The sequence below is a fragment of the Symphalangus syndactylus genome, chromosome 9 (genome assembly GCF_028878055.3).
Source record: "Symphalangus syndactylus isolate Jambi chromosome 9, NHGRI_mSymSyn1-v2.1_pri, whole genome shotgun sequence".
Taxonomy (NCBI): Eukaryota; Metazoa; Chordata; class Mammalia; order Primates; family Hylobatidae; genus Symphalangus; species Symphalangus syndactylus.
Window position 1 is genome coordinate 96,803,075 of NC_072431.2, and position 24,937 is coordinate 96,828,011.

General features: G+C 39.8%; 1 protein-coding gene across 17 annotated transcripts in view; it reads right to left on the bottom strand.

Annotated features, from left to right (window-relative positions):
- BBS9 (Bardet-Biedl syndrome 9) overlaps positions 1-24,937 on the bottom strand; it is a 517,916-nt gene that overhangs the window by 90,557 nt on the left and 402,422 nt on the right. For all 17 annotated transcript variants that reach the window (XM_055293460.2, XM_055293455.2, XM_055293456.1 and 14 more), the window contains one exon: positions 20,464-20,686. In XM_055293460.2, coding sequence (XP_055149435.1) covers positions 20,464-20,686 — 223 coding nt within the window. The remainder of the gene's footprint in view (positions 1-20,463; positions 20,687-24,937) is intronic.

Sequence of the window (24,937 nt, forward strand, 5' to 3'; positions counted from 1 at the left end):
AATGACAATGAGATATACTGGCAGTAATTATTAAGTTGAAGCATATGAAACAGCTAATAATTAATCTATAAGAGTTAGAATAATTATCAAAGGGTAGAATATTCAGGGAAGCCTTCCTGTAAGAAAAGCAAACATGAGAAAGCACTCAAATTCAACATGTACAAAACTAAACTGATGATCTGTCTCCCTCAAACTGTGTGCTTTTCCAGAGATGCCTTCTTGATGAACGACACATTGGCCAACTAGAACCAGCAATCTGGGGGCTCTTTCTGATACCTCTCCTTTCCCCTCAATCCTTATCTCCAATCAACTACCAATCCGCTCAATTTTATCTCCTGAAAAAGTTCTCATACCCATTTATTCCTCTTCATCTCGCTTGCTGCTTCCAAAGTCTGAGCCTCCATCATCTCTTGCCTTCACACTATTTCTCTCATTTTGTAATTGAGTATCTGCTTAATTACTTCATTATCTGAAAAAACAGGCTCCATGATGGCAGAGACCAAGTCTTCTTTGCTCACCATTATTTTTCCATTGCCTGTGACAGTACCTGAATGTAAGGAAGGAATAAGTAAAGAAATTGACCTAAATGTGGTTAAGTGTTCAAGATAAAGAAGAGTGGGAGAAGAAGACACAATTAAGCCAGATTCTGAAGAGCCTGGACCTAAAACAAGAAGCTTGTTTATTCATTCTAATTAGGAATGGGTCTGGATATGTGTCCCTCTGATGAAATAGCAAAATGAGGCAGTGATCTTCCGTTTGAGACAGTGTTTATATTGGCTATATTCTGTATACTTAAAAAAGTTAGCAACACAGGTTTAAAACTTTATATTAAAGAGAAGGAGTGAATATATAAAAGGAGAAATGTTACAAATTTATAAGAATCTCAGGTAGAAGTATGTCAGCTCCCACCCCTGCCCTCACCTTGCTCCATCTGCTGACCTTGGAAAACCTCCCTTCGCTTGGCTTCTGTGTGGCTACTTTCTCAGAGATTTCCTCTTTCTCATTCCTTGGCTGCTTCTCTTCAATTTCCGAGGTTGGCTCTTATTCTTCTACCTGACCTCTAGATGTTGGAAGACCTCCAGATTTAGATCAAGCCCCTCCTCTCTTTTCTCTCTCCATGTAAGTGAAAGCCCATTCAGTTTCAAATACCATATATAGACTGCAGTCTCCTGACAGTCCATCTGCAGCCCAGGCTTTTCCCCTGAGCTCCGGAGCACTTGGCATCTACAACTGGGTGCCAACTAGGCCTCTCAAATGGAATATAGCCAAAACTGAGTCTTTGATTCTGCCCTCCCCAACTCACATATACACATACTGTTCTTCCCTCAGACTTCCCTATTTCACCAATGGCACCACTGTCTACCTTGATACTAAAGGCAACATTCCAGGAGTCATCTTTGCTTCCTCCCTTTATCTCACCCCTTACACACAATCCAGCACCAAGCTCTATGTATTCTAGCCTTTAAAACATGCTGTAGATCTTTGTACTTCTATCTCCATTGTCACAACCCCAGTCAACCTCATCTCTTGCCTACATTTCTACAAAAGTCTCTTCAGCTGCTCCTGGTTTCCATTCCAGCTGTTTTCCAAAACATTCCCCACACAGCAGCCACAGTAATTTTTAAAGGCATAAATCAGATTATGTAATGTCTGTAATACTTAAGACTATTTGATGGCTTCCTACTACTCACAGGATAACTATCACCTAAATTCCTTACCATGAGAGGTAAGGAACATTACATAATCTAACTCTCCCTGCCATTTGTCCTCATCAAGATCAAGCCAGATAGACCACGTGTCTTTTGAATATGCCAAGCCCTTTCTCCCCTCCCAGCCTTTAACTTCTATTCCTTCAGCTTGGAATGCTATTCCCCTGCTTCCTCATTTCCTCATCCTTCTCCTCACAGAAGCCTTCCCCAATCACCCTATCGAAAGTGTCCTCCGCCACAAACTCTCTCAACTCATTGTTTCACTGAACTTAATATAACCTGCAATTCTCATGTTTAGTTGTATAGCTGTTTATTATCTGGCTCACCCCCCAGAATGTAAGCTACATGTGGGTAGGAATCCTGTCTCTCTTGTTAGTCATCATACCCCAATGCCTAGCATAGAGCCCAGCACACAGTAGCATTTAAAAAAATCTGTTAAACTGTTAAAAATTGTCCTATTCATGAGTAAATATTCTTTCCCCATTTTAAGAACTCTACATTTGTTAATATTGATGCTCCTAATATTGTTCCCTGGGCCAAAAGAGGAATTATTTACAGATGCTGCTATTTAGCTTAATCCCAAATTTAAGAGGCCACAGTACAACTGGTACAATTTATAGGTCTGGAAGGGAATAAAAATAAGATAGTTAATATAATAACATGAAGAGTCAGAGGGCATTACTGGACCAGAGGAAAAGTGAACAAAGTTTAGAAATGGGAGGGAGACAGCAGAAAAGATATAGTAGACAGGTCAAGTGAGACAAATATGAGGCCACAAGGTCCCTGAGGAAACAGGAAATGGGAGAGGATGCAGTTCATTCATCAGCTGTCCTTGGGACACCCATTACATCCAGACACTAAGCTATACCATAGTAGCTAACACAGACACAGTCCAGCTCTTCATGAAACTTAGAATACGGTGGGGAAATATTAAATAGCCCACAATGAAGATGCAATTATGAACTATGCTTCAGCTATAAAGAAAAAGTCCAAGAGACCATGAGTAAGAATAATGGGGGTCACAGAAGACATCTTAGAGAAAAGCCATCCTTAAGTTGAGATCTGAGAATGGCTAAGTCAGCCAGTGAGAGTGTGGGGCAGGTACAGGAGAGGGAATGTTTGGGAATGGATAGAGGACAGTGTTCAAGGCAATGCGAACAGCATATGCAAAACCAGAGGCAGGAAAAAGCTTGGTGAGTAGAAGTGAAGGGAGATTTGTGTGGGTAAAGCAGAATGGGCAAGGAGAATTGTGAAGAAATTGCTGGTGGAGAAGTGGATGGAGAGACAGAAGCAGAGTTCTGCAGGCCACACTAACAAGTCTAAGTTTAATCTTAAAACCAAGTCGTCTTCTGAGAAAGAACAGAAAGATAAAAGATTAATAAAATTACACATACATTTTGAAATAAATGGATGGGAATGGCAGTTTGCTTTGACTTTCATAGTGCAGTAGAAGTGAGGTCTTCTGCACAGTTTGAGATGAGATTGGAGGTTGAGCAAAATGACAGGCGTTAACTTCTGTTGGGAATGAGATAGGAAATCAATTAGAAACAAGTAAATGAAACAGATTAGCACAGAAGGGCCCAGGTGAAGTTACACAGCCAGAAAGGAGGTAGTTTTATAATTAATTTTAGTAACAATTTCCAGTTGCAGAGTCGATCTAAGAAAAGCCAAAGATTGACTCAGGGCTGGAAACTGACAAGGAATCCAAGAGAGAAACCCACGGGGTTTCAAGGGAAGAGCACAAAGGGCTGGTGGAGGGGCCAATGGAAGTGGAGTGGATGTGTTGGAAGGTGAGGTGGGGAGGAGTAGAGAGCTGACTGATAAGAAACTGAGAAAGAGAAGGAATAATGTTCACGTAAGTGATTCAGTTCAAATCTACTCGAAGATCTGTTGAGCATCTTCTGTGTTCCAATTGTAGTAGATTCTAGAGATGCGGAAATGAATGATAAAGTCTCTGCTATCAGATATTACAGTGTAGTAAGCTGATGTCAACAGACAGTGGACATCTAACAGTGGCTCATGATATAATATAAAAATAAAAAACTCAAAATAAAGATATAACAATAATATGAAAATTCTTTTATGGCACAAAACATTTTAATGATCACTACAGATATGTTATCTAATTTATTTTTTAGGAACACTTCTCAAGAATTGCTTTGGCTTCTTTTCTAAAATTGAAACATATTTTTTGATCAGAAAACTTTAAAAATTGTGGTACTCCAATAATATTACTATTAACAGTAATAAACTAAACTATAATATTACATTATATAGCCAAACATAATTATTTTAACCAGTCACAAAAGGAATCTTTCTCAAATAATACAATATGCCATCCTCTCATTTCACCAAATGACTGAGAAAAAGTCATAAGAAAGATGTGGCACAAATAGTCAACAGCTGACATTCTTTCTCCTTGTCTTGATGTACTTTTCTGCATTGCACTTTTCGCTGTCTGAAATTTGTTTCCCTGTATATTGACTGTCCCCTGCCAGAACATAATAAATTCCCTGAGGGCAGGGCTTGGGTTAGTCTGATTTACCACTGTGCCCCCAGTACCTAGAACCATGCCTGAAACATAGTAAGCACTCAAAATTTCACCTTGGGGTCTCAGTCTTGGCTTGGTATATGTTGTGTTTTTCAATGGAAATAATGTACAAAGTATACAATTTCCACAGCTAAGTGATTTTCCATGAGTTAACAGGTTACATTTTTTAAAAGATCACAATCTGGTGTCTTATCTTATTTTGAAAGGGAAGATTCATCTCTTTAAAAAGCAGGTAAAAATATCAGGTAATTTATTTACACAGTACATAGTCACATATACTGATTAGGTGCTCCGTTTACTGCTGCAACTAATTTTATTTTTCTTTGAAACCCAGCCAGACTCCTACAGCTGAGCCCTTAATATCTATCACTACATTTGCTCATAACTATAGCAGCAGTCAACTGGGGCCTGGCACCCCCTTGCTATGATCCTTACGAGGACAGTGTATTTGCTTCTTATTTTACAGTTGCAGTCACTTCCAAGCCTATTTTTAACAAATGCTAAAAATATCTTAGAGCAACCAACAAGCAAACACCTGTACTAAATAAAAACCATCCTATTGGTATTAGCATAAATCATAACTTCTGAAAGTTAAAGTGACATCATTTTATTTTTTTGGTAACATTTTCCACATGACACTGGAGTATGGCTCAGAAAGCAGACTTGAAAGGAATACAAAAACCCTAGCTAACCAAAATAATTATTTTTAAATAAAAAATTAAGCATTTCTAAAAGAAAAGGCTAAATTTTAAATAACATACAGAGTTGAGACATCCTGTACACAGAAATACAACTAAAGGTGTTTACTTTTTAGAAATGGATATTCATACGTTCTGAGAACCACCAGGAACAAGATAATTGTTTTTCATTTTAATTTTTAATTGTTTAAAAATATCCACATGACACATAAATCAGAAGGACTTGACTATTCCAACAATTTATTGGAATAAACACACTAAAATTGTTTTTAGAAAAAGTTTAGTATGAAAAGATTTTTTTTAAAGGTTGGCAGCATAGATCTGGCTTCATTCAGCATGACAGTTCTAAAGAACGTCATCTTTGCACGTTGTGGCTGAGTAGTGTCAGAAGTAAAGTGTTGTTCCTATTTTAGGCCAGTTATATTGGCCAGAATTAAAAGGACTACGCCAGAGGAATAGGCCAAATTGTTGTCTGTCCCATTTACTTGTGGATACTCACATTATGCATATATTTGAAAAATTTAAATAAAAATAATGCAATATAAAATAAGTCTTAATGGCTGTCTCACATGAGTAATTGATTGGATGAGTTGCTTGTAAGTAATTAAAATACTTTATCTAGGCACCCTAAAATCTAAAGAAAAATACAAAATAAATAAAACTAATAATATTCATAAATTTACGCTGAAAACAGAAACATTCATCTTATTGTTGGAAACTGAATTCCTCAGAGAGATAGCAGATACCGGGAGTAGAAGTTGAAGGAAAAGAAACAGGAAGTATGTTTATTGTAAGTTTTAAGTGAATCAAAAAACCGTACTATAAAAGACAGATACACTGAGGTAGCAGAAGTTGGGAGTAACAGTTGGAAAAAAAATTGTTATATGAATCAGTAGAAATCCCTTCATGATTTTATTTTTAGAGCCAGAATCTGCTGGAATAAATATCAACTTTTTCATCCTCATATTTGAAGACAAAACAGTACCAAATGTACAAAACAGTACAGTCAGTAGAATATGTGAGAAAAGTTATTTTTGATATGATACAAAACCTCAGAGCTAAATACCTTCCTGAGGGATACTCCAGTGTTCTTGAGATAGTCTCTATCTTTCGGCAAATCCATGCAATTTTTAAGAATACTGAAAAGTATACAGAGTTCAGATTTCCATTGTGCTATTTCACAGGACAGTAGAAAAGGCAGTTCACATTTATAGCTGGGTGAAGATAAAAATGGGCATTTTACAGAGTTATCCACATGACAATTAAAGAAATAAGAATAGTGATGTCCTTCAAAAGCTATTTAATTTATCCCCCTACTTTTAGACAGATTTTTTCCCCAAATTATCTTTAGACTGTTGAGTATCCACATTAGTATAAACATCTGCTGAGAAGGAAATTACTCAAACTCCCCTGGTATTCTATTCCTGTATTAACAACCCTACTTCCAAGAAGCTGGTCTTTGGTCATCACATTGTAATTAGTTACCAGCCAGCATGTCTATCAACAAGTATTTGCTAAGTACACACAGGGAGAATGTTATTCTATGAGGTCTTTGATGGTAGACCTTTCCCTACAGTTGCTCCTAATTGCTTCTTCTGTCAAATCCAACTCTAATCCTAGATTCAAATATTTTTCCACTAATCTTCCATTCATCTCAAATGGACTCCCTGTTACACTGGATAAGAATGAGCATACTATTAATAACTGAACGCTTCTTTATTTATAAACTATAGCTTGACTTTCAAAACAATTTTGAAACAATAATGTTTCAAAACAAGGAGGTAAGAGAACTATGAAAGTGAAAGGCTGTGGCTCCAGAAAAACAAACAGTTGCACAATTGCTAAATGGCTGGCCTTGTCCTTTCCACAATGGCTATTGCAAATCAACTTTAATGTGATTTAATTATAACCTGACCATTTACCCCTCTAGCTCTGTCAAAAACCATTATAAGACTTTACTTCTCTAAAGCCTATGTGGCTAGACTTCACTAAGCTTTCCTTTTTAAAAAAAATTTTTCATGTATACCCAGCATATATCTAGGTTCTCACTTTTTCTCTTCTCAAATGCTAACTTTATTCAGTCTATGTATATTCTAGATTATTCTTTCTGCCTCCCAAAAGTTTTCCATTGAACAGAAACGTTGGATTTTGGCACTCTCATCTTGCTATACCACCTGAACTTCAAACGTCTCTAAATGTCTTTTAAGGGAAAAACAAAAAGAGAAGAAATAAAAACCCTGACAATAGCCTACTTTTTCTTCCATTTGCTTTCCTATATTTTTTCTTCTAGTTACAGACAGATCCTTCCTGACCTTCTGCTATCTTTGATAGTAGTGATACTACCTCTTATGTGAATTTCTTAAAATTCACTGCTCCCTACAGAGTCCTCTTCTTGCCCCCAACTATAGCTCTGTAGCTGTCACCATTAGGGGAAGCTGAGTGAAGAGTATGTGAGATTCTATGTACTATTTTTGCATCTTCCCACGAGTCTATAATTATTTCAAAATAAAAAACTTTAAAAAATACATGGTGGGCATGAACTATGTGTGTGTGTGTGTGTGTGTGTGTGTGTGTGTGTGTCTGCATGTGCGGCACAAGTTGGGTATTGAGGTAATAAAGAAGAATAGAATACAATCCAACATCTTCTACCTGAGGGTGAGGCATGGAATCAATGTATTAAATGATTGTATTCTATGACACAAGTACTATAACAGCCATATGCTCAGGGGACCAGGGAGCACAGATGGAAAATTTACTAGCAGTTCCAGGAGGAGGACCAGGGAATGCGTTGTGGAACATATTTCAGCTGGGTCTTCAGAAATTAGTGGTAATTTTACCACCAGGTCAAGACTGCCTCTCCGGGCCAAGGGAACTCTTTAAAAGCATAGAAACTTGAAATGCGTGGTGTATGTGGAGAATAATGAATACTTCAATATCAGTGAAAGGTCTTAAGGAAGAAAATGTAGAAGACATGGCTAGAAAAATAATGTTCTAGTAAAATAACATAGTATTTCTATGTAAGGAACATAGTATTTCAGGCTTAGAAATTTCAATTTAATATGGAAGATAGGAGGGAACTATAAAATCTTTTAAAGCAGGGAAGTAACATAACCAAGTCCAATTCATATTCATGGAAAAGTATAAATTCATCAGGATATATACAGATTTAGCTACAAGAATATTCATTAAGTAATTGTGTACATACCAATATCAGAAACAGTTTATATGTTTGACAAAAGGGAGCTGGTTATGTAGCTTTTTAAAAATGTATGCTATTTAATAATGAAATAACTTAATGAAAGTTTAAAAAACGGATTATAGGCCGGGCGCAGTGGCTCATGCCTGTAATCCCAGCACTTTGGGAGGCCGAAGTAGGCAGATCACGAGGTCAGAAGATCAAGACCATCCTGGCTAACACGGTGAGACCCTGTCTCTACTAAAAATACAAAAAATTAGCCAGGCGTGGTGGCAGGTGCCTGTAGTCCCAGCTCCTCGGGAGGCTGAGGCAGGAGAATGGCGTGAACCTGGGAGGCGGGGGTTGCAGTGAGCCAAAATCGCGCTACTGCACTCCATCTTGGGCGACAGAGTGAGACTCTGTCTCAAAAAAAAAAAAAAAAAAAAGATTATAAAGCAGTAGGTACAGTATGATCCAATTTTTATAAAACAGAATGTACACATATGCAAAGAAAAAAGTCTAGAAGGATATGGATACAAAACATACATAGCGCGTGTATATACATATACAAACATTTACATATATTGAATAATAGTTGGATTTATATCTATTTCAGAATGGTTAGATTATTAATGATTTTAAATTTTTGATTCAGGGGATCATGACAGATGGGAGGCAGGACTAGATTGCAGCTCCGGACAGACAAGCATGGGGAGGCTTGCATTGTGAATTTTAGCTGCAGGTGGACTGCAAGAACAAACCAGCAATCCTGAGGACCCACAGACCCCCTCAAGGAAGCAAGACTTGGGAGACCCTCCAAATACTGTGAGTGCCCCAACTGCAGAAGTGGGAAAGGGAGACCCTCCTGTCCCGAACACACACCCTCAATGCAGAAACTGAAGGTTTGCGGGAGAAGTTTCCGACTTTACGTGAAGCTGAGTCAAGTTAGAGAGCCAAACAAAATATGGGGATAGAGGAAGCAGCAGAAAGGCCCTAGGAGCTCACTGGGTCCCCAAGCAGCCCATTTCTGCCTGGCACCACAGGGATCCATTGGGAGGGTGGCCAGAGGAACAGGGGATAAAACTCCACAGGGAGAAGGAATTCTCTAGCTGAACTTTGTAACAATTTGAACAAGAAGGGCCAGGGTCGAGAAGCCTCCTGGTCAGAACTCGGGCGACAGCACGAATTGGGCATGCAAACTTCACAGGCAGGGGAAGAACTAAAGCCCTTTTCTCTCGCAGCTGGGAGGTGGATAGTCTCAGGCAAATTTTCAAGCCCGTCTCGCCCTCCGCCTAGAAACCGACTCGGGGCTGTTGGCAGGGGCATGGTGGGTGTGAGACCAGCCCTTCAGTTTGCATGGGCGCTGGGTAAGGCCTGTGACTCCTGGCTTTCCCCCACTTCCCTGACAACCTGCATGACTCAGCAGGGGCAGCCATAATCCTCCTAGGTACACAACTCTAGTGACCTGGGAATCTTGCCCCCATCCTGGACAGCAGGACAGCAGCTGCAAAAAGACCCCCTCAAGGACAGCCTGAGCTCATACACACCTAGTCCCACCCCCACCTGGTGGTCTCTCCCTACCCACCCTGGTAGTGGAAGACAAAGGGCATATAATCTTGGGAGTTCTAGGGCCCCACCCACTGCCGGTCCCTCTCCACACTACTACAGCTGATGCTTTCTGGAAAGTACCACCTCCTGGCAGGAGGCCAACCAGCACAAAAATAGAGCATTAAACCACCAAAGCTAAGGACCTTCATGGAGTCCATTGAACTCTCCACCACCTCCACCAGAACAGGCCTGGTATCCACGGCTGAGAGACCCACAGACGGTTCACATTACAGGACTTTGTGCAGACAACCCGCAGTACCAGCCTGGAGCCAGGTAGACTCGCTGGGTGGCTAAGACCCAGAAGAGAAACAATAATCACTGTAGTTCGGCACACAGGAAGCCACATCCATAGGAAAAGGGGGAGAGTACTACATCAAGGGAACACCCCGTGGGACAAAAGAATCTGAACAACAGCTTTCAGCCATAGACCTTCCCTCTGACAGAGACTACCCAAATGAGAAGGAACCAGAAAACCAACACTGGTAATATGACAAAATAAGGCTCTTCGACACCCCCCAAAAATCACACTAGCTCACCAGTAAACCAAGAAGAAATCCCTGATTTACCTGAAAAAGAATTCAGGAGGTTAGTTATTAAGCTAATAGGGAGAGACCAGAGAAAGACAAAGCCCAATGCAAGGAAATCCAAAAAATGATACCAATTAAAGGAGAAATATTCATGGAAATAGATAGCTTAAAGAAAAAACAATCAAAAATTCAAGAATCTTTGGACACACTTTCAGAAATGCAAAATGCTCTGGAAAGTTTCAGAAACAGAACTGAACAAATAGAAGAAAAAAAATCAGAGCTCGAAGACAAGGTCTTTGAATTAACCCAATCCAACAAAGACAAATATAAAAGAATAAGCAATATGAACAAAGCCTCCAAGAAGTCTGGGATTATGTTAAACGAACAAACCTAAGAATAATCGGTATACCTGAGGAAGAAGAGAATTCTAAAAGCCTGGAAAACATATTTGGGGGAATAATCAAGGAAAACTTCCCTGCCCTTGCGAGAGACCTAGACCAAATACAAGAAGTTCAAAAAACACCTGGGAAATTCATTGCAAAAAGATCTTCACCTAGGCACATTGTCATCAGGTTTATACAAAGTTAAGACGAAGGAAAGAATCTTAAGAGCTATGAGACAGAAACACCAGGTAACCTATAAAGGAAAACCTATCAAATTAATAGCAGATTTCTCAGCAGAAACATCCAGACATTGGCTTAGGCAAGGATTTCAAGACCAAAAACCCAAAAGCAAATGCAATAAAAACAAATATAAATAGCTGGGATCTAATTAAACTGAAAAGCTTTTGCATGGCAAAAGGAACAGTCAGCAGAGTAAACAGACAACCCACAGAGTGGGAGAAAATCTTCACAATCTATCCATCTGACAAGGGAGTAATATCCAGAATCTACAACAAACTCAAATCAGTAAGAAAAAAAAAAAAAAAATCCCATCATAAAGTGGGCTAAGGACATGAATAGACAACTCTCAAAAAAAAAGATATACAAATGGCCAACAAACCTATGAAAAAATGGTCAACATCACTAATGATCAGGGAAATGCAAATCAAAACCACAATGCGATACCACCTTACTCCTGCAAGAATGGCCACAATCAAAAAATCAAAAAACAGTAGATGTTGGCGTGGATGCGGTAAACAGGGAACACTTTCACACGGCTGGTGGGAATGTAAACTAGTACAACAACTAGTATGGAAACAGTGTGGAGATTCCTTAAAGAACTAAAAGTAGAACTACCATTTGATCCAGCAATCCCACTAATGGGGATCTACCCAGAGGAAAAGAAGTCATTATTTGAAAAAGATACTTGCACATGCATGTTTATAGCAGCAAAATTCACAATTGCAAAACCATGGAACCAACCCAAATGCCCATGAATCAACAAGTGGATAAAGAAACTGTGGTGTGTGTGTGTGTATATATATATATATATATATATATATATGCATATATATATATATATATATATGCATATATATATATACACACATACACATATATGTATATATATGTGTATGTGTGTATATATATATGCGTATATATATATATATATGCATATATATATATACACACATACACATATATGTATATATATATACACATACACATATATGTGTATATATATATACACACACATATATATACATATATATATAATGGAATACTATGCAGGCATAAAAAGGAATGAATTAACAGCATTTGCAGTGACCTGGATGAGACTGGAGACTATTATTCTAAGTGATGTAACTCAGGAATGGAAAACCAAACATCGTATGTTTTCACTGATATGTGCGAGCTAAGCTATGAGGACACAAATGCACAAGAATGATACAATGGACTCTGGGGACTTGGGGGAAAGACTGGGAGGATGGCGAGGGATAAAAGACTACAAATATGGTGCAGTGTACACATGGGTGATGGGTGCACCAAAATCTCACAAATCACCACTAAAGATCTTACTCATGGGCCGGCTGCAGTGGCTTATGCCTGTAATCCCAGCACTTTGGGAGGCAGAGCTGGGTGGATCATGAGGTCAGGAGTTCGAGACCAGCCTGACCAATATGGTGAAACCCCATCTCTACTAAAAATACAAAAATTAGCCAAGCGTGGTGGCATGTGCCTGTAATCCCAGCTACTCAGGAGGCTGAGGCAGGAGAATTGCTTGAATCCGGGAGGCAGAGGTTGCAGTGAGCCGAGATTGCACCACAGCACTCCAGCCTGGGTGACAGAGTGAGACTCTGTCTAAAAAAAAAAAAAGAACTTACTCATGTTACCAAATATCACCTGTACCCCAATAACTTATGGAAAAATAAATAAATAAATAAATAAATAAATTTTCTTCTTTTGGTTCATCTGAATTTTCTAAATATATACAAAGAACATGTTTTATCTTTACACTAAAAAATGTTGTTTTTAAACAAGTTTATTGAGATATAATTCATATATAACTTACCCTTTTAAAATACACAATGGTTTTTAGTATAGTCATATCACCACAATCTAATTTCAGAACATTTTTCTTACCCAAAAGGAAACTCTGTACCCATTAGCTATCACTTCTCATTCCCCTACTCCTAGTCCTAGGCAACCACTAACATACTTTCTGTTGCCTTGAATTTGCCTATTCTGGACATTTTATATGAATGGCCTTATAATAATATGAGGTCTTTCTGACTGGCTTCTTTCACTTACCATAATGTTTTTAATGTTTACCCATGTTGTAGTATGTATTAGAACTTCAGTTATTTTTATTGTTAAAGAATATTCCACTGTATGGATATACCACATTTATTATCCATTTATCAGTTGATGGATATTTGGATTATTTCTACTTTTTGGCTATAATACTGCTACAAATAGTCATTTTTTTTATGGTAGCACTGGAAATGAAGAAAGAATATTAACACAGAGAGATTACTGATAGGTCATTTTAACTATCTAAGTAAGCGATAAGAGTGTTATCATTGATTGATGGGCATTTGGGTTGGAAATAGTGTGGGCCATGAAAAGAGATATATTTGGGAGGTAGCATCATCAGGTCTTGGTGACTGGCTGACTATGGAGAGTAAGAGAAACAGAGAGTCAAGGTTGTTTCTTGAAGCCTCTGGCCTGGGCATTGAGTAACATCATCCACTGAGATCAGACACACAGAAGGAGGTGAGTTTCCTTCAGGCATGTGGAATTGCCTGAAGGAGTATTGGTGGAGACATGTGGAGCTTGGAAGAGAGGCCAACCAGAAGGTATAGGAATTACAGTGGTAGCTGGATGAGACTGTCCAGGGGAGCATGAAGATGGAAAACCAATAGTCAGGAGACAGAAAAGGGAACAAGAAGCCACAGAGCAGACTAGAGAAGCCAAGGAATGAGAATGTTCTATGAGGAAAACTGTCTCATTGTAAAATGCTGCAAAGTAGTAAAATTGATTATAAGCAAAGTGCAAAATTATGGAGTCACTTTGACAAGGTGAAACATTAGTCAGAGATCAATAACTTGAATGACTTGGCCTATGCTCAAGAGGAGATACAGAGATGGGAGAGGACAGAATCCATAAAACAGCTGCGCACATTTCTGCAGTCCTGCAAAAGACTTGGGTTAGTTCATGAGAACTGAAATACAAACACGCTCCATAAACACGTGGTCATTGCCCTTTTAATAACTTCCTTTTGAAAAAAATTAATTTTTCTGACTTATGAATTGGCCCTTGTTCTTTCCTTACCACCATTTCTGATACAATTATATAGTTCTTTTCCTGTTGGTTCTATCATGGGGCCTTTTTACAAAAGTTATATATGTCATTTTCAGAAAATGTACAAAATATATGGAAGAGAAAGAGAACAAGAGGAGACTCAGACACCACCTGTAATTCTAACATTCAGGGATAGTTATCATTAATACGCACCTTGGTTTATATTCTTCTGGACCCAATTTTGATAAGTCTATAACAAAAGCTCAGTCTTCTGTTTACTGCCTTTGCTAACTTACATGGAAAGGCTGATCCTGCTTCCACATCAATGTATCCACCTTTATGTCCTTCTGTGATTTAGGAAATTTCTTTTTTTGAATTTAAATACCTTATTTGTCTGAAATGTATTGTGTGATATGGGATGAGGTAGGGAATCTATTTCTTCTCTCCAAATGGTTGGCCAGTTTCCAACACTATTTTTAAACTAATTCATCTTGTCCTCTCCTCATTGCTTTGAAACGCCACATTAGCACATGTGGTTAGAGTTAAGGTTAACACATTCTAAGTTTTTACATATATAATTGAAGGGAAGAGGGTGGATCCTCCTGCTTAAGGAAGTTTTAATTATCCCAGTTGCTGTAATCATAGAAAAGCAAAAGCATAACACAAAGATATGCACTCAAAAACTGACCACTTCTAAAATTAGTCTGTACTCAAATATCCTCCTGCATTTAACACTAGAAGAATCTCTGCCTGCTACCAACATTTTATTGGTTAATCTCTCACTGACTGTAAGAAATTACTGCAAATACAACAGGAATTGGCTACAGAGGAAAACTATAAATCTTGCAAATTATGCCAAGTTTAATGCAGTTAAAGTGTTATTGGAGAACTGTGCCTGTCACATGCAACGCCAGTGACCAGTGAAAATCTGGCAGTCAGTTGAGTTGACAATAAAGAAAAGAAAATTGACAACAATGATGACATGATAGATGTTTCTGATGAAAATAACTTGCATATCAAAGAACTAAGAGAGACTGCTAGGAAAACAGATCATGCCTCGGAATATTTTTATTTAAAAGGACCCTTTCTGTAAAGGTGCCTATAAGGCCAAAGCGGAATATGCACTATTGTCATTCACTTTTGCTTAATAATGAATAATCTGAAAAGGCAAATTTTACACACTCTTTTTAAAAATTTCCTGTTGTAAGGACAATGGCTGCACTGCAGTCAAGTACGGCCCAAGGTACACATCCGGCACAGCATGACACAGCAGGATTGGAGTGCAGACACACAATCCTGTGCATTATATAATCATACCTATGTAGCCATAACACGGGAGGGCTCATCACCTGGCTCTGAGCCACTATTGTCTGGGAGGTGCGTAAATGCAGCACCAACAGTGTGAGTAAGTTGCTGAATAAAGCCATGTCCCACCTACGTGTGGTCTCTCAAGTGTTGTTTCAGCTACCCACTACCCCATCAATTTCCCTCAGACCTGAGCTTGGGCTGGAAACTCACACCTGTATAATCTTATAATTTTATTCTTCTAATTGAACTCTAGAATCCTTTTGTCAAGTTCTCCCAAGTTCCTTTGGGATTTTACAATAGTATTCATTATTATTACTAACAGAAGCTCACATTTAGTGAGAATTTGCTATGTGTCAGGTACTTGCTAAACATTTTCCATGGACTGCTATATTTAATTTGGCCAACAAATCTATAGTGAAGTATCATTATTTTGCCTATTTATAGTTGAGAAAACAAAGAAGTAGACAGACTAAGTAACTTGTTTCATATCATATAACTGGCCAACCTAGCTCTGGAACCCATATACTTCTGATGTGAAGTCCACTTCACAATAGCATTTTCGCATTTTGGAACTCACTCCCTTTTTTTTTTTTTTTAATGTCAAGATAAAGTATTGTATTCTCTGTAGGAAAAACAGGCTCAGAAGCCATTTTTGTATATTTAATTCATCTAAATCTCCTTAAAGAATGACTTCAAACCTATAAAAATTCAAAGTGTAAAACTAACAGTTAAATCATACTGACAATATGAAAGTAAACACCAAATGTCTTATTGAGCATCTAAGTGAGACCTGGGAAAATTAAATTTAAATTCAGTTTAAATGGGCCAATTGGAAGTAGCTTCAAAATAATATCAAATCCTTAAGGCAAAAGGTCATTGACTCAAGTTTTAAATACTAAAGAGAATTTAAAATCTCTCTCAAAAGGCTAGAATAGACATCTTATTCACATTTATACTGTATTCAGATTCATACCATATCTTTTCTCCTAACCACTTAATACAATAAAGATGCACAAAATGCTAATTCCTGGGTGGTCCCTACCACATCTCAAAATGATAACTTCTTAAATCCATATCTATGAAAATATATGGATTATATAAGATACCGAATCTTATTTATCAAATCTTCTTTGCTTCCTTTTACTCCCTCCTCTTGGCTTCCTTTTAGCCCAGGAATCTGGCAGTGTGAAAGAAAATACAGCTGAAGCTACGGCCCATTATGACACGTGAAGTCATTTGATCACATTAAGAGAATATTCACTTGAGGCACCTGATCAGCCTGGATTGTCTTTACACCCCTTTTCCTTGCCCAGCTTTCTATGCCTGCCCTGCTGTGGTGCCTACAGCATTTGCTCTCCAAGCTTCTATCTGATGGGCCATCACCTACCTATATTATTTCTTGGGCAAAGCATCACCTAGTTGAAATTAAGTTTAAGAAAAGCATAGAGGTGACAAAACTTCCAGTGTTCATGAGGTTAAAATGATAAGTCTTCAAATATCATGCGTTAGGCCCACTCATGTATACATTAAGTTTTGCATATATGCTTGAGAGGTTCAAATCATTTCTATAATTAGGGCTACTGAAATATTGTCCTAGATACTGAGGTTATAAAAGGAAGCCTCCTGCAAAATACAGCAAGTCTTTTAGTCCTAGGCAGCTGCAGGGAGAAGGATGGGAACATATATGCATGAAAAGGCCAGGTAGACCACTAAATCACTTACATTCAGATTTTTAAAAAACACTAATCAGGTGGCCCTTTGTGACTTCTGCTCTAAGAGTAGAATGCACACAGCTGAGATTGGAAAATAGATATTTAACGAAAGTAGATTCCTTACGAGCTACATTCACCAGCAGAAAGATGTGAACACCAGAGCTGCAGATGAGAGAAATAAATTTGATAGCTCTGCAACAACAACAAAAAGTTCACCAGAAAAGGTTAAGGGAAAAACTGATAGAGAATTGGTAAAGTCAAGCAAGAGAAATCTGAGGCAAAGAAGTTCATAAGGTAATTCCCACTGGGAAAGATTTTCAAACTCTGGACACCAGGAAGGATGTTGTCACCATGGCCTTCTCTAGAGCAAAAAAAAAAGGACACATCCAAGGTGCTAGGCTCATAAAGTCATGAGGCTAGAAAAGACCAAAGGTTTTTTATTCTGAGATGTTTATCCATCTGCAATTTAATAGGGAACATGGCAAAATTACACACACTCCTGCCTTTTAATACTGAGCACTTATTCACTTCACTTTCTTAGACCTTTGTTACCTCAGCTGTTGAGCGAGGGAGGTGAACCAGACGATTTCAAAGGTCCCACCTAAATCTTAAAAAAAGATCATCTCTGCAAGAAAAGCTCTTATGCTTATTCAGTAATCCAGTCCTTTCTAATATGCCACTTTGTATATTCTGATACAACTATTGGAGCTAAACCAACATTGTAAACTGCACAATTAGAGGCTTGAAGCAGAAATAACTCCTCACAGTATCTCTTAATAAGAAATACTCATGATAATGTTATCATGTCACCTTTGGACATAATAAAAATTAAGCACAAAACAAATATAAGATAAATCTTTAATATATTTCTCATAGCAAAGGAAAGAAAAGAGACTGTGTGAAACTATTTCTGCCCTTTTCCTTTCACACTGCTAGACCAATTTAAGTTGGTGGGGGGAGGCAGGGGGGCGGGGGGAAGGCCGAATCAAGAACAGCTTACACAGGAGGAGGCTCTGGCTAAAAACAGATCTGTACCACTGTGGTCTGTGTGGTCTAGAGGGAAGCACAGTGGACTGGGAGATTTGGATTCTAGACCTAACCCTTCCAGTAACCATGAAACTCCAGGCAAGAGATTTCAATTTTCCTGCCTCCATTTTCTATTTGTAAGACAGCAATAATTCTACATGTCTCTTCTACCTCAAAAATATGCTAATACAGGGATAAAGCATGTGGAAAATCTGAGTTGTAGGGAAGAAAAGTAGTATAGGCAATAATTAAGCATGTTAATGATAACAAGTGCTGATTTAACAATTTTTTAAAATCTCACTATCCTGATTAGATCAAGACAAGTGGGAGGGAGAGCCACTCAACCACAGAGTGGCAAGCAGGTCGCCGGGAAGTAAAGGCAAGGCATTGCGACTGTGACCCTGATGCACATGCACACAGCCTATATCTCTCCAACAGAACGAACTCAGCTAGACCAGGCATGAATCCGGCTGATGGGCCCCCCGGGCTGTGAACAAACACACTGTCCATCTTTCTTCTTTTCTTCATTTCTTTCTCCCTTCCTTCTTTTCCTTCTTTCTCTGTCCTTTCCTTCCATACATTCAAAAACTTTGCACTGAGGTTTTAAAATGCTCCACATCCTAGATATGGACACAGCCCTTATGTTACTTACAAATCTGGTTATTTAAACAAAAACGACTAAGACAGGGATTTGGGGATCCCTGAACAGGAAAGCTCAGACAGGGACCTGAGAGAGAATTCAGGGCTGCTGCGGCCTGAACTCACAGGTAATCAGCCAGTCAGGTGGGCCATCCCATCCCTCTTCAAATTTTCTCTCTCTCTCCCTCCCTCTCTCTTTTTAAAATTAATATATCTGCCCTTTTCCCTCAAGTCTCCTTCGTTTTTCCTGTGGGCAAGCAGGGAGGGAGAGTCATAAACTGACACTGATTATAATGAATAGTTTTCATTTACTATCTCATTAAGCCTAAATATCTCTGAGGAAAACAATCCTGTAGCAGTGGACAGAAGACGGACAAGTGGAACAGTTAAGAGGATGTTACAGGGCAAGATAAAGAGGTTCTAAGTGAAGGCAAACAATGTCAGAACTATTTCTCTATGGAAAGGCATTTCTATTATAAAAGGCCAAATAAAAAATATTCTTTGGAATAAAGTTGGCTTCCACCTATGTATAGAGTTGAGGTAAAGATATTCAAATCATAGAATATAGAATCCATAACCCCAAACCAGCTATCTTTCCACCTCTAAATGTAAAGGCTGAATCATGCATATATCCATAACAATGATAATAATTATAGCTTGAATTTTTTGAGAGTGTCTCTGTTTCAAGCATTGTGCTAGGTGCTTGATAAACTCATAGGGCCCCAGCGGCAGGGCAAGCATTATTACATTCACTTTCTAAAGGAAGACATGAAGACTCTAGAAAAGAAAGTAACATACTCAGGGTCATACAAGTAGTAATGGATAAAAGGAGGCAGGATCCAAGCATTGTTCTGTCTGTCTCCAGAGTCTGTGCCTATTAGATTATGCTATGCTGTCTCCATGTTTATCTTTTACAATTTCACTTGCATTCCTTTTCACTTCTAGGAATGCTGAGTGAAGCGGAAAAGAAAGCAACAGCAAGACTACCAGAGAGGGAATGGGGGCGGGGAGGTAAAGAAAAGGCATGTAAGAAGGAAGAAGAGAAAACCACACCACTTCCCACACTGTGGTTCTTGCTGTAGGAGGAAAGAGATGCTATAGCTGCTGCATCAATAAATTCACTGATGTAATGCTCCTTGCTGCTGCCACAGAGAGGCTAGGATGAGGGAAGCAGGAGTTGGGAACTGCTGCCCCTAAGAGACCTGAGGGCTGCATGACTGACTGCTCAGCCCCTATGACGATGGGAAGGACAGCCCTGGGTGCCCACGACCATTGCTGACTGCCCATGGAGGAGCAAGTGGAATCTCTCTCCATGCTGGCCCACGGGTGCCTGGGCTCTGAAGCCTGCTCACATCTCTTGATCCTCGTCTTTCACTTTGTCTCTTCCCCCTTATTCTGATGACCACAATCCAAGCAAACAGCAGAAGAGACTGAACTCATCTGGATTACATTAGTTGCTTGTATCATGCTATTTACATTTATGAAATATTGTATCGCGAGATCACATTTAGTAAAACTTTTTCTTAAAAATAGTTTATCCTCTAATCCACTTTTTATTAGTTAGAGGCAAAACAAAATGGATTATATATTTAAAAGCAGAGAGAAGAAAAAAGACATACCATTCTAGAAATGTCTAGCAAGCAAATATCTCAAGAATATTTATTCAAGGGGTTACCCTGGGATGTCAGAGGGGAAACATGACATCAATTTTCTTGGCTATCGTCATTTTAATATGAAATTTAAACCCCAAATACAACCACAGGCATATTCCTTTAATTTAGGATAAGTACAATTGTGTTTAGGGAGTGTAGACAGAGTTCTTACCTGGCATGACCATGGTCTGTGGGGCTGCTGCATCGGTACTTAGGCAGAGACGGCCACCTTTGGCTAATCTGTCACAGAGCAAGGTGATATGTTTCTTCAGCTGGCTTGTGTCTTTGGGTATGTTCAGCTGGCTGTTGAGGTTCAAAGCCTGCTCCTTAGAACTCTTCGACAGGCAAGTCTTCAACAGGTGGGAAATGGCGGCATCCACCGTTTCTTCCCAGCCCTGGATACAAAAGCCAATTTTGAATTAATACAAAGATGACAATAAGAAAAGTGGGCACTTGATGTATTATACAGATTATTGACTGTTTATGTTCAAGTATTGGGGACCTGTGAAGAGTGTGGTATCTGGAATATTCCAGACTAGGCTGGTTTGGAATTCTAGCTCTGTCACCTGTTTGACCTTGATCAAGTTACTTAATTCCTCTTATCTTCATCCTCATCTACAAATGAGGATGTTAACAGTCTGTCCCTCCAAGGGTTGGAGATCTATGAGAAGGGTTTAGCTCTGAGCCAGGCAGAGAGTAATGAGTAACAACAAAAAGAGTCTCAGGCATATGTCTGTTTGATGATCTGGTGGGTAAAGCTGCCAGGATTATAGTTTGTTTTGCCTTATCTTTCTTATCTTCGGCTAAAGGAAAGCGGGCCAGGAGAAGGAGGACCTTTGGATAACCTGGAGGAAACTGGAATGGAGGGAAAACCCTGGTGTCTCCCTCAGGTACTGGTTCCACAGCCTTGGGGTTACAGGCAGAAACAAAGGAGATATTTCAAGAAGGATCGTGTGAGACACAGGGCGTGCCTAGTACTGCTCACTGTCCAGGTGATGGGAAATGACCCAAAGGAAGTAGGCCATCGCCCCACTTTTGTTGAGAACAGTGTAGCTGTGCTGCAGTGAAAAACCTAGAAAAGTGCAGTGACAGCTGCAATTCCAGGAACGTCAGCACTAGGCAGGGACCTCAGCATTGTCATGGAGATCACTGGCACCAGCAGGACTGGCACGGGGAGGCACCACCCTCAGGTGGGTTCAGCTAACACTGGCAACAAGGAGTATGAGGTAAAGAGCAGGAGGGGTCAGTTTGGGAGCTCCCTTTAGGCATCCCCAGAAGCTCCCAGGAATAACTGGATAATATCTTTATGGGGATCTGGAGGTCCTAAGAAGCAGAACAGGGAAGCGAAGGATGAATGAAATCTGGGTGTTGCTGTGAATGTGACTCCATCTGTACACAAAGGCTGGTAAGGCCTAGAGCACCATGGGCCTGACCATCCAATACAATTACAAAGAAAGACAAGAAATTAATTTATGATCATAGAATACTGCGGAACAGTGCAAGTCCCTTATATTAGAGGTAAGAGCCCTGAGACTCAGAGAGAAGGTTCCTCTGGAACCCATCATTCCATCCTCAAACTTATCATTTGAGCCACCGTTCAAATATGCAAATCGGATGAGGTTACTCCCAAGCTTCAACTCTGATACGGTTTGCTGTGTCCCCACCGACATCTCATTTTGTAGTTCCCATAACCCCACGTGTCATGGGAGGGACCCGGTGGGAGGTAACTGAATCACGGAGGTGGCTACCCCCATGCTGTTCTCGTGATAGTGAGTTCTCATGAGATCCGATGGTTTAATAAGCATCTGGCATTTCCCCTGCTGGCACTCATTCTCTCTCCTGCTGCCCTGTGAAGAGGTTCCTTCTGCAATGACTGTAAGTTTCCCAACATCTCCCCAGGCATGCAGAACTGTGAGTCAATTAAACCTCTTTTCTTTATAAATTACACAGTTTCAGGTATTTCCTTATAGCTGCATGAGAACGGACTAATACAAACTCCTAAATTCAAACAGTCAGACGCATTTAAGGAACTTTCTGCTCCAGCTCTTGCTCCATTGTATTCTGTTCCCATCCACCTGCACCCACACTGTCTCTCCCTTAGGCCTCTGCACATGGCCGGCACTTGTGCTGCAATGCCCTAACCGCTACTCTTTACCTGGCCAACTCCCATTTAATGACTTGCTCAGGCACTGCCATCCAAGGGTTGATGAGTGGGCCCTCTTTGGGGCTCTGAGACTTCACACACCCAGATGCATCACAGCTCTTGTCACCCTGTGATGTGGGTGCTGTTTGCATGTCTGGTTTTCCCTGAGAGTGACTGGAGTTCTCCTCATCCCCACACTGTTCTTGGCATACCGAGGATGGTCAAGAAATATGTTTGCTCGACAGAGAGATGGTGAGATATAAAACCAGGGCCTTAAAGTTGGGAGAGCTTTGGAGATCTTTATGTCTAGTCTCGTGGGGGTTTTCCTAGGATCATTTATACAATAGCAACCATCTGCCTAGGCATAGCTGTCTTCAAGATCCAAAATCACTATTTTTTGAGGCAGTTCACTCCTTTCAGGGACATGTGTAACCAACAGAAAACTATTCCCACACTGAGCCAGTCTACCCCATTGGCCCTTCTTCTACCCTCCAGAACCATGCAGAATAAACCTAACCTTTCTTCTACATGACAGCCCGTTTTATCTGTGAAGACAGCAATTCTGTACCCTCTCCTCCAGAATAAACACCCTAGTTCCTCTAGTTCTTCCTTATATAAACTGAGTTTCAAGTTTTTTCTCCATCCTGACCACTCTTCTTTGAATGAGCTCCAATTTGAAACACTTAAAAATTTATACAGCTAAGTAGAGAACCCCAGACTGACCCCAAGACACTGGGCTGCAGCTTGGAGTACAGGTATCGCACAGCCCTCTCTCCTTTTTTCTAGGAATTCTCCTACCAGCCTGGCCTCCAGTTGCCTCTGCTTTCTTGGCAGTTGGATTACACTCTTGATTCACATTGAGTGTACTGACACCTAAGCCTCAGGTCTTTGCCACACTTGCCATGTCTCTTCTTCTAGGTTTATAGGCTCTCTTTCTCTCTCTCTCTCTCTGTCTATTGAGACAGAGTTTAGCTCTTGTCGCCCAGGCTGGAGTGCAATGGCGTGATCTCAGCTCACTTCCACTTCCGCCTCCCAGGTTCAAGTGATTCTCCTGTCTCAGCCTCCTGAGTAGCTGGGATTACAGGCGGGTGTCACCACATCTGGCTAATTTTTGTATTTTTAGTAGAGATGGGGTTTCACTGTGTTGGCCAGGCTGGTCTTGAACTCCTGACCTCAGATGATCTGCTCGCTTCGGCCTCCAAAAGTGCTAGGATTGCAGACATGAGCCACCGTGTCTGGCCCTGCAGTTGGTTCTAGAGATCAAAGTGCAGACTCTACATGTTTCCACTAGAGAACTTCCCACTGATTGCCATAATTGGTTAATTGGGACTCTTCACTCTATTGGCCCATTTCTATTGACCCACCTGTAGGTGTCACTAGGCAAGTTAGGAAACAAGTAAATGATTTTAAAGTCATCTTGAAAATCCTTTCAAGAGATTCAAGAGACCTAAAAGACCAAAAAACAGCTTCCTACCCCAAATCACTAAAGAATAATGATCAATGGAACAGAACAGAGCCCTCAGAAATGATGCCGCATAGCTACAACTATCTGATCTTTGACAAACCTGACAAAAACAAGAAATGGGGAAAGGATTCCCTATTTAATAAATGGTGCTGGGAAAACTGGCTAGCCATACGTAGAAAGCTGCAACTGGATCCCTTCCTTACACCTTATACAAAAATTAATTCAAGATGGATTAAAGACTTATATGTTAGACCTAAAACCATTAAAATCCTACAAGAAAACCTAGGCAATACCATTCAGGACATAGGCGTGGGCAAGGACTTCATGTCTAAAACACCAAAAGCAATGGCAACAAAAGCCAAAATCGACAAATGGGATCTCATTAAACTAAAGAGCTTCTGCACAGCAAAAGAAACTATCATCAGAGTGAATAGGCAACCTACACAATGGGAGAAAATTTTTGCAACCTACTCATCTGACAAAGGGCTAATATCCAGAATCTACAATGAACTCAAACAAATTTACAAGAAAAAAACAAACAACCCCATCAAAAAGTGGGCAGAGGACATGAACAGACACTTCTCAAAAGAAGACATTTATGCAGCCAAAAAACACATGAAGAAATGCTCCTCATCACTGGCCATCAGAGAAATGCAAATCAAAACCACAGTGAGATACCATCTCACACCAGTTAGAATGGCCATCATTAAAAAATCAGGAAACAACAGGTGCTGGAGAGGATGTGGAGAAATAGGAACACTTTTACACTGTTGGTGGGACTGTAAACTAGTTCAACCATTGTGGAAGTCAGTGTGGCGATTCCTCAGGGATCTAGAACTAGAAATACCATTTGACCCAGCCATCCCATTACTGGGTATATACCCAAAGGACTATAAATCATGCTGCTATAAAGACACATGCACACGTATGTTTATTGCGGCACTATTCACAATAGCAAAGAGTTGGAACCAACCCAAATGTCCAACAACGATAGACTGGATTAAGAAAATGTGGCACATATACACCATGGAATACTAT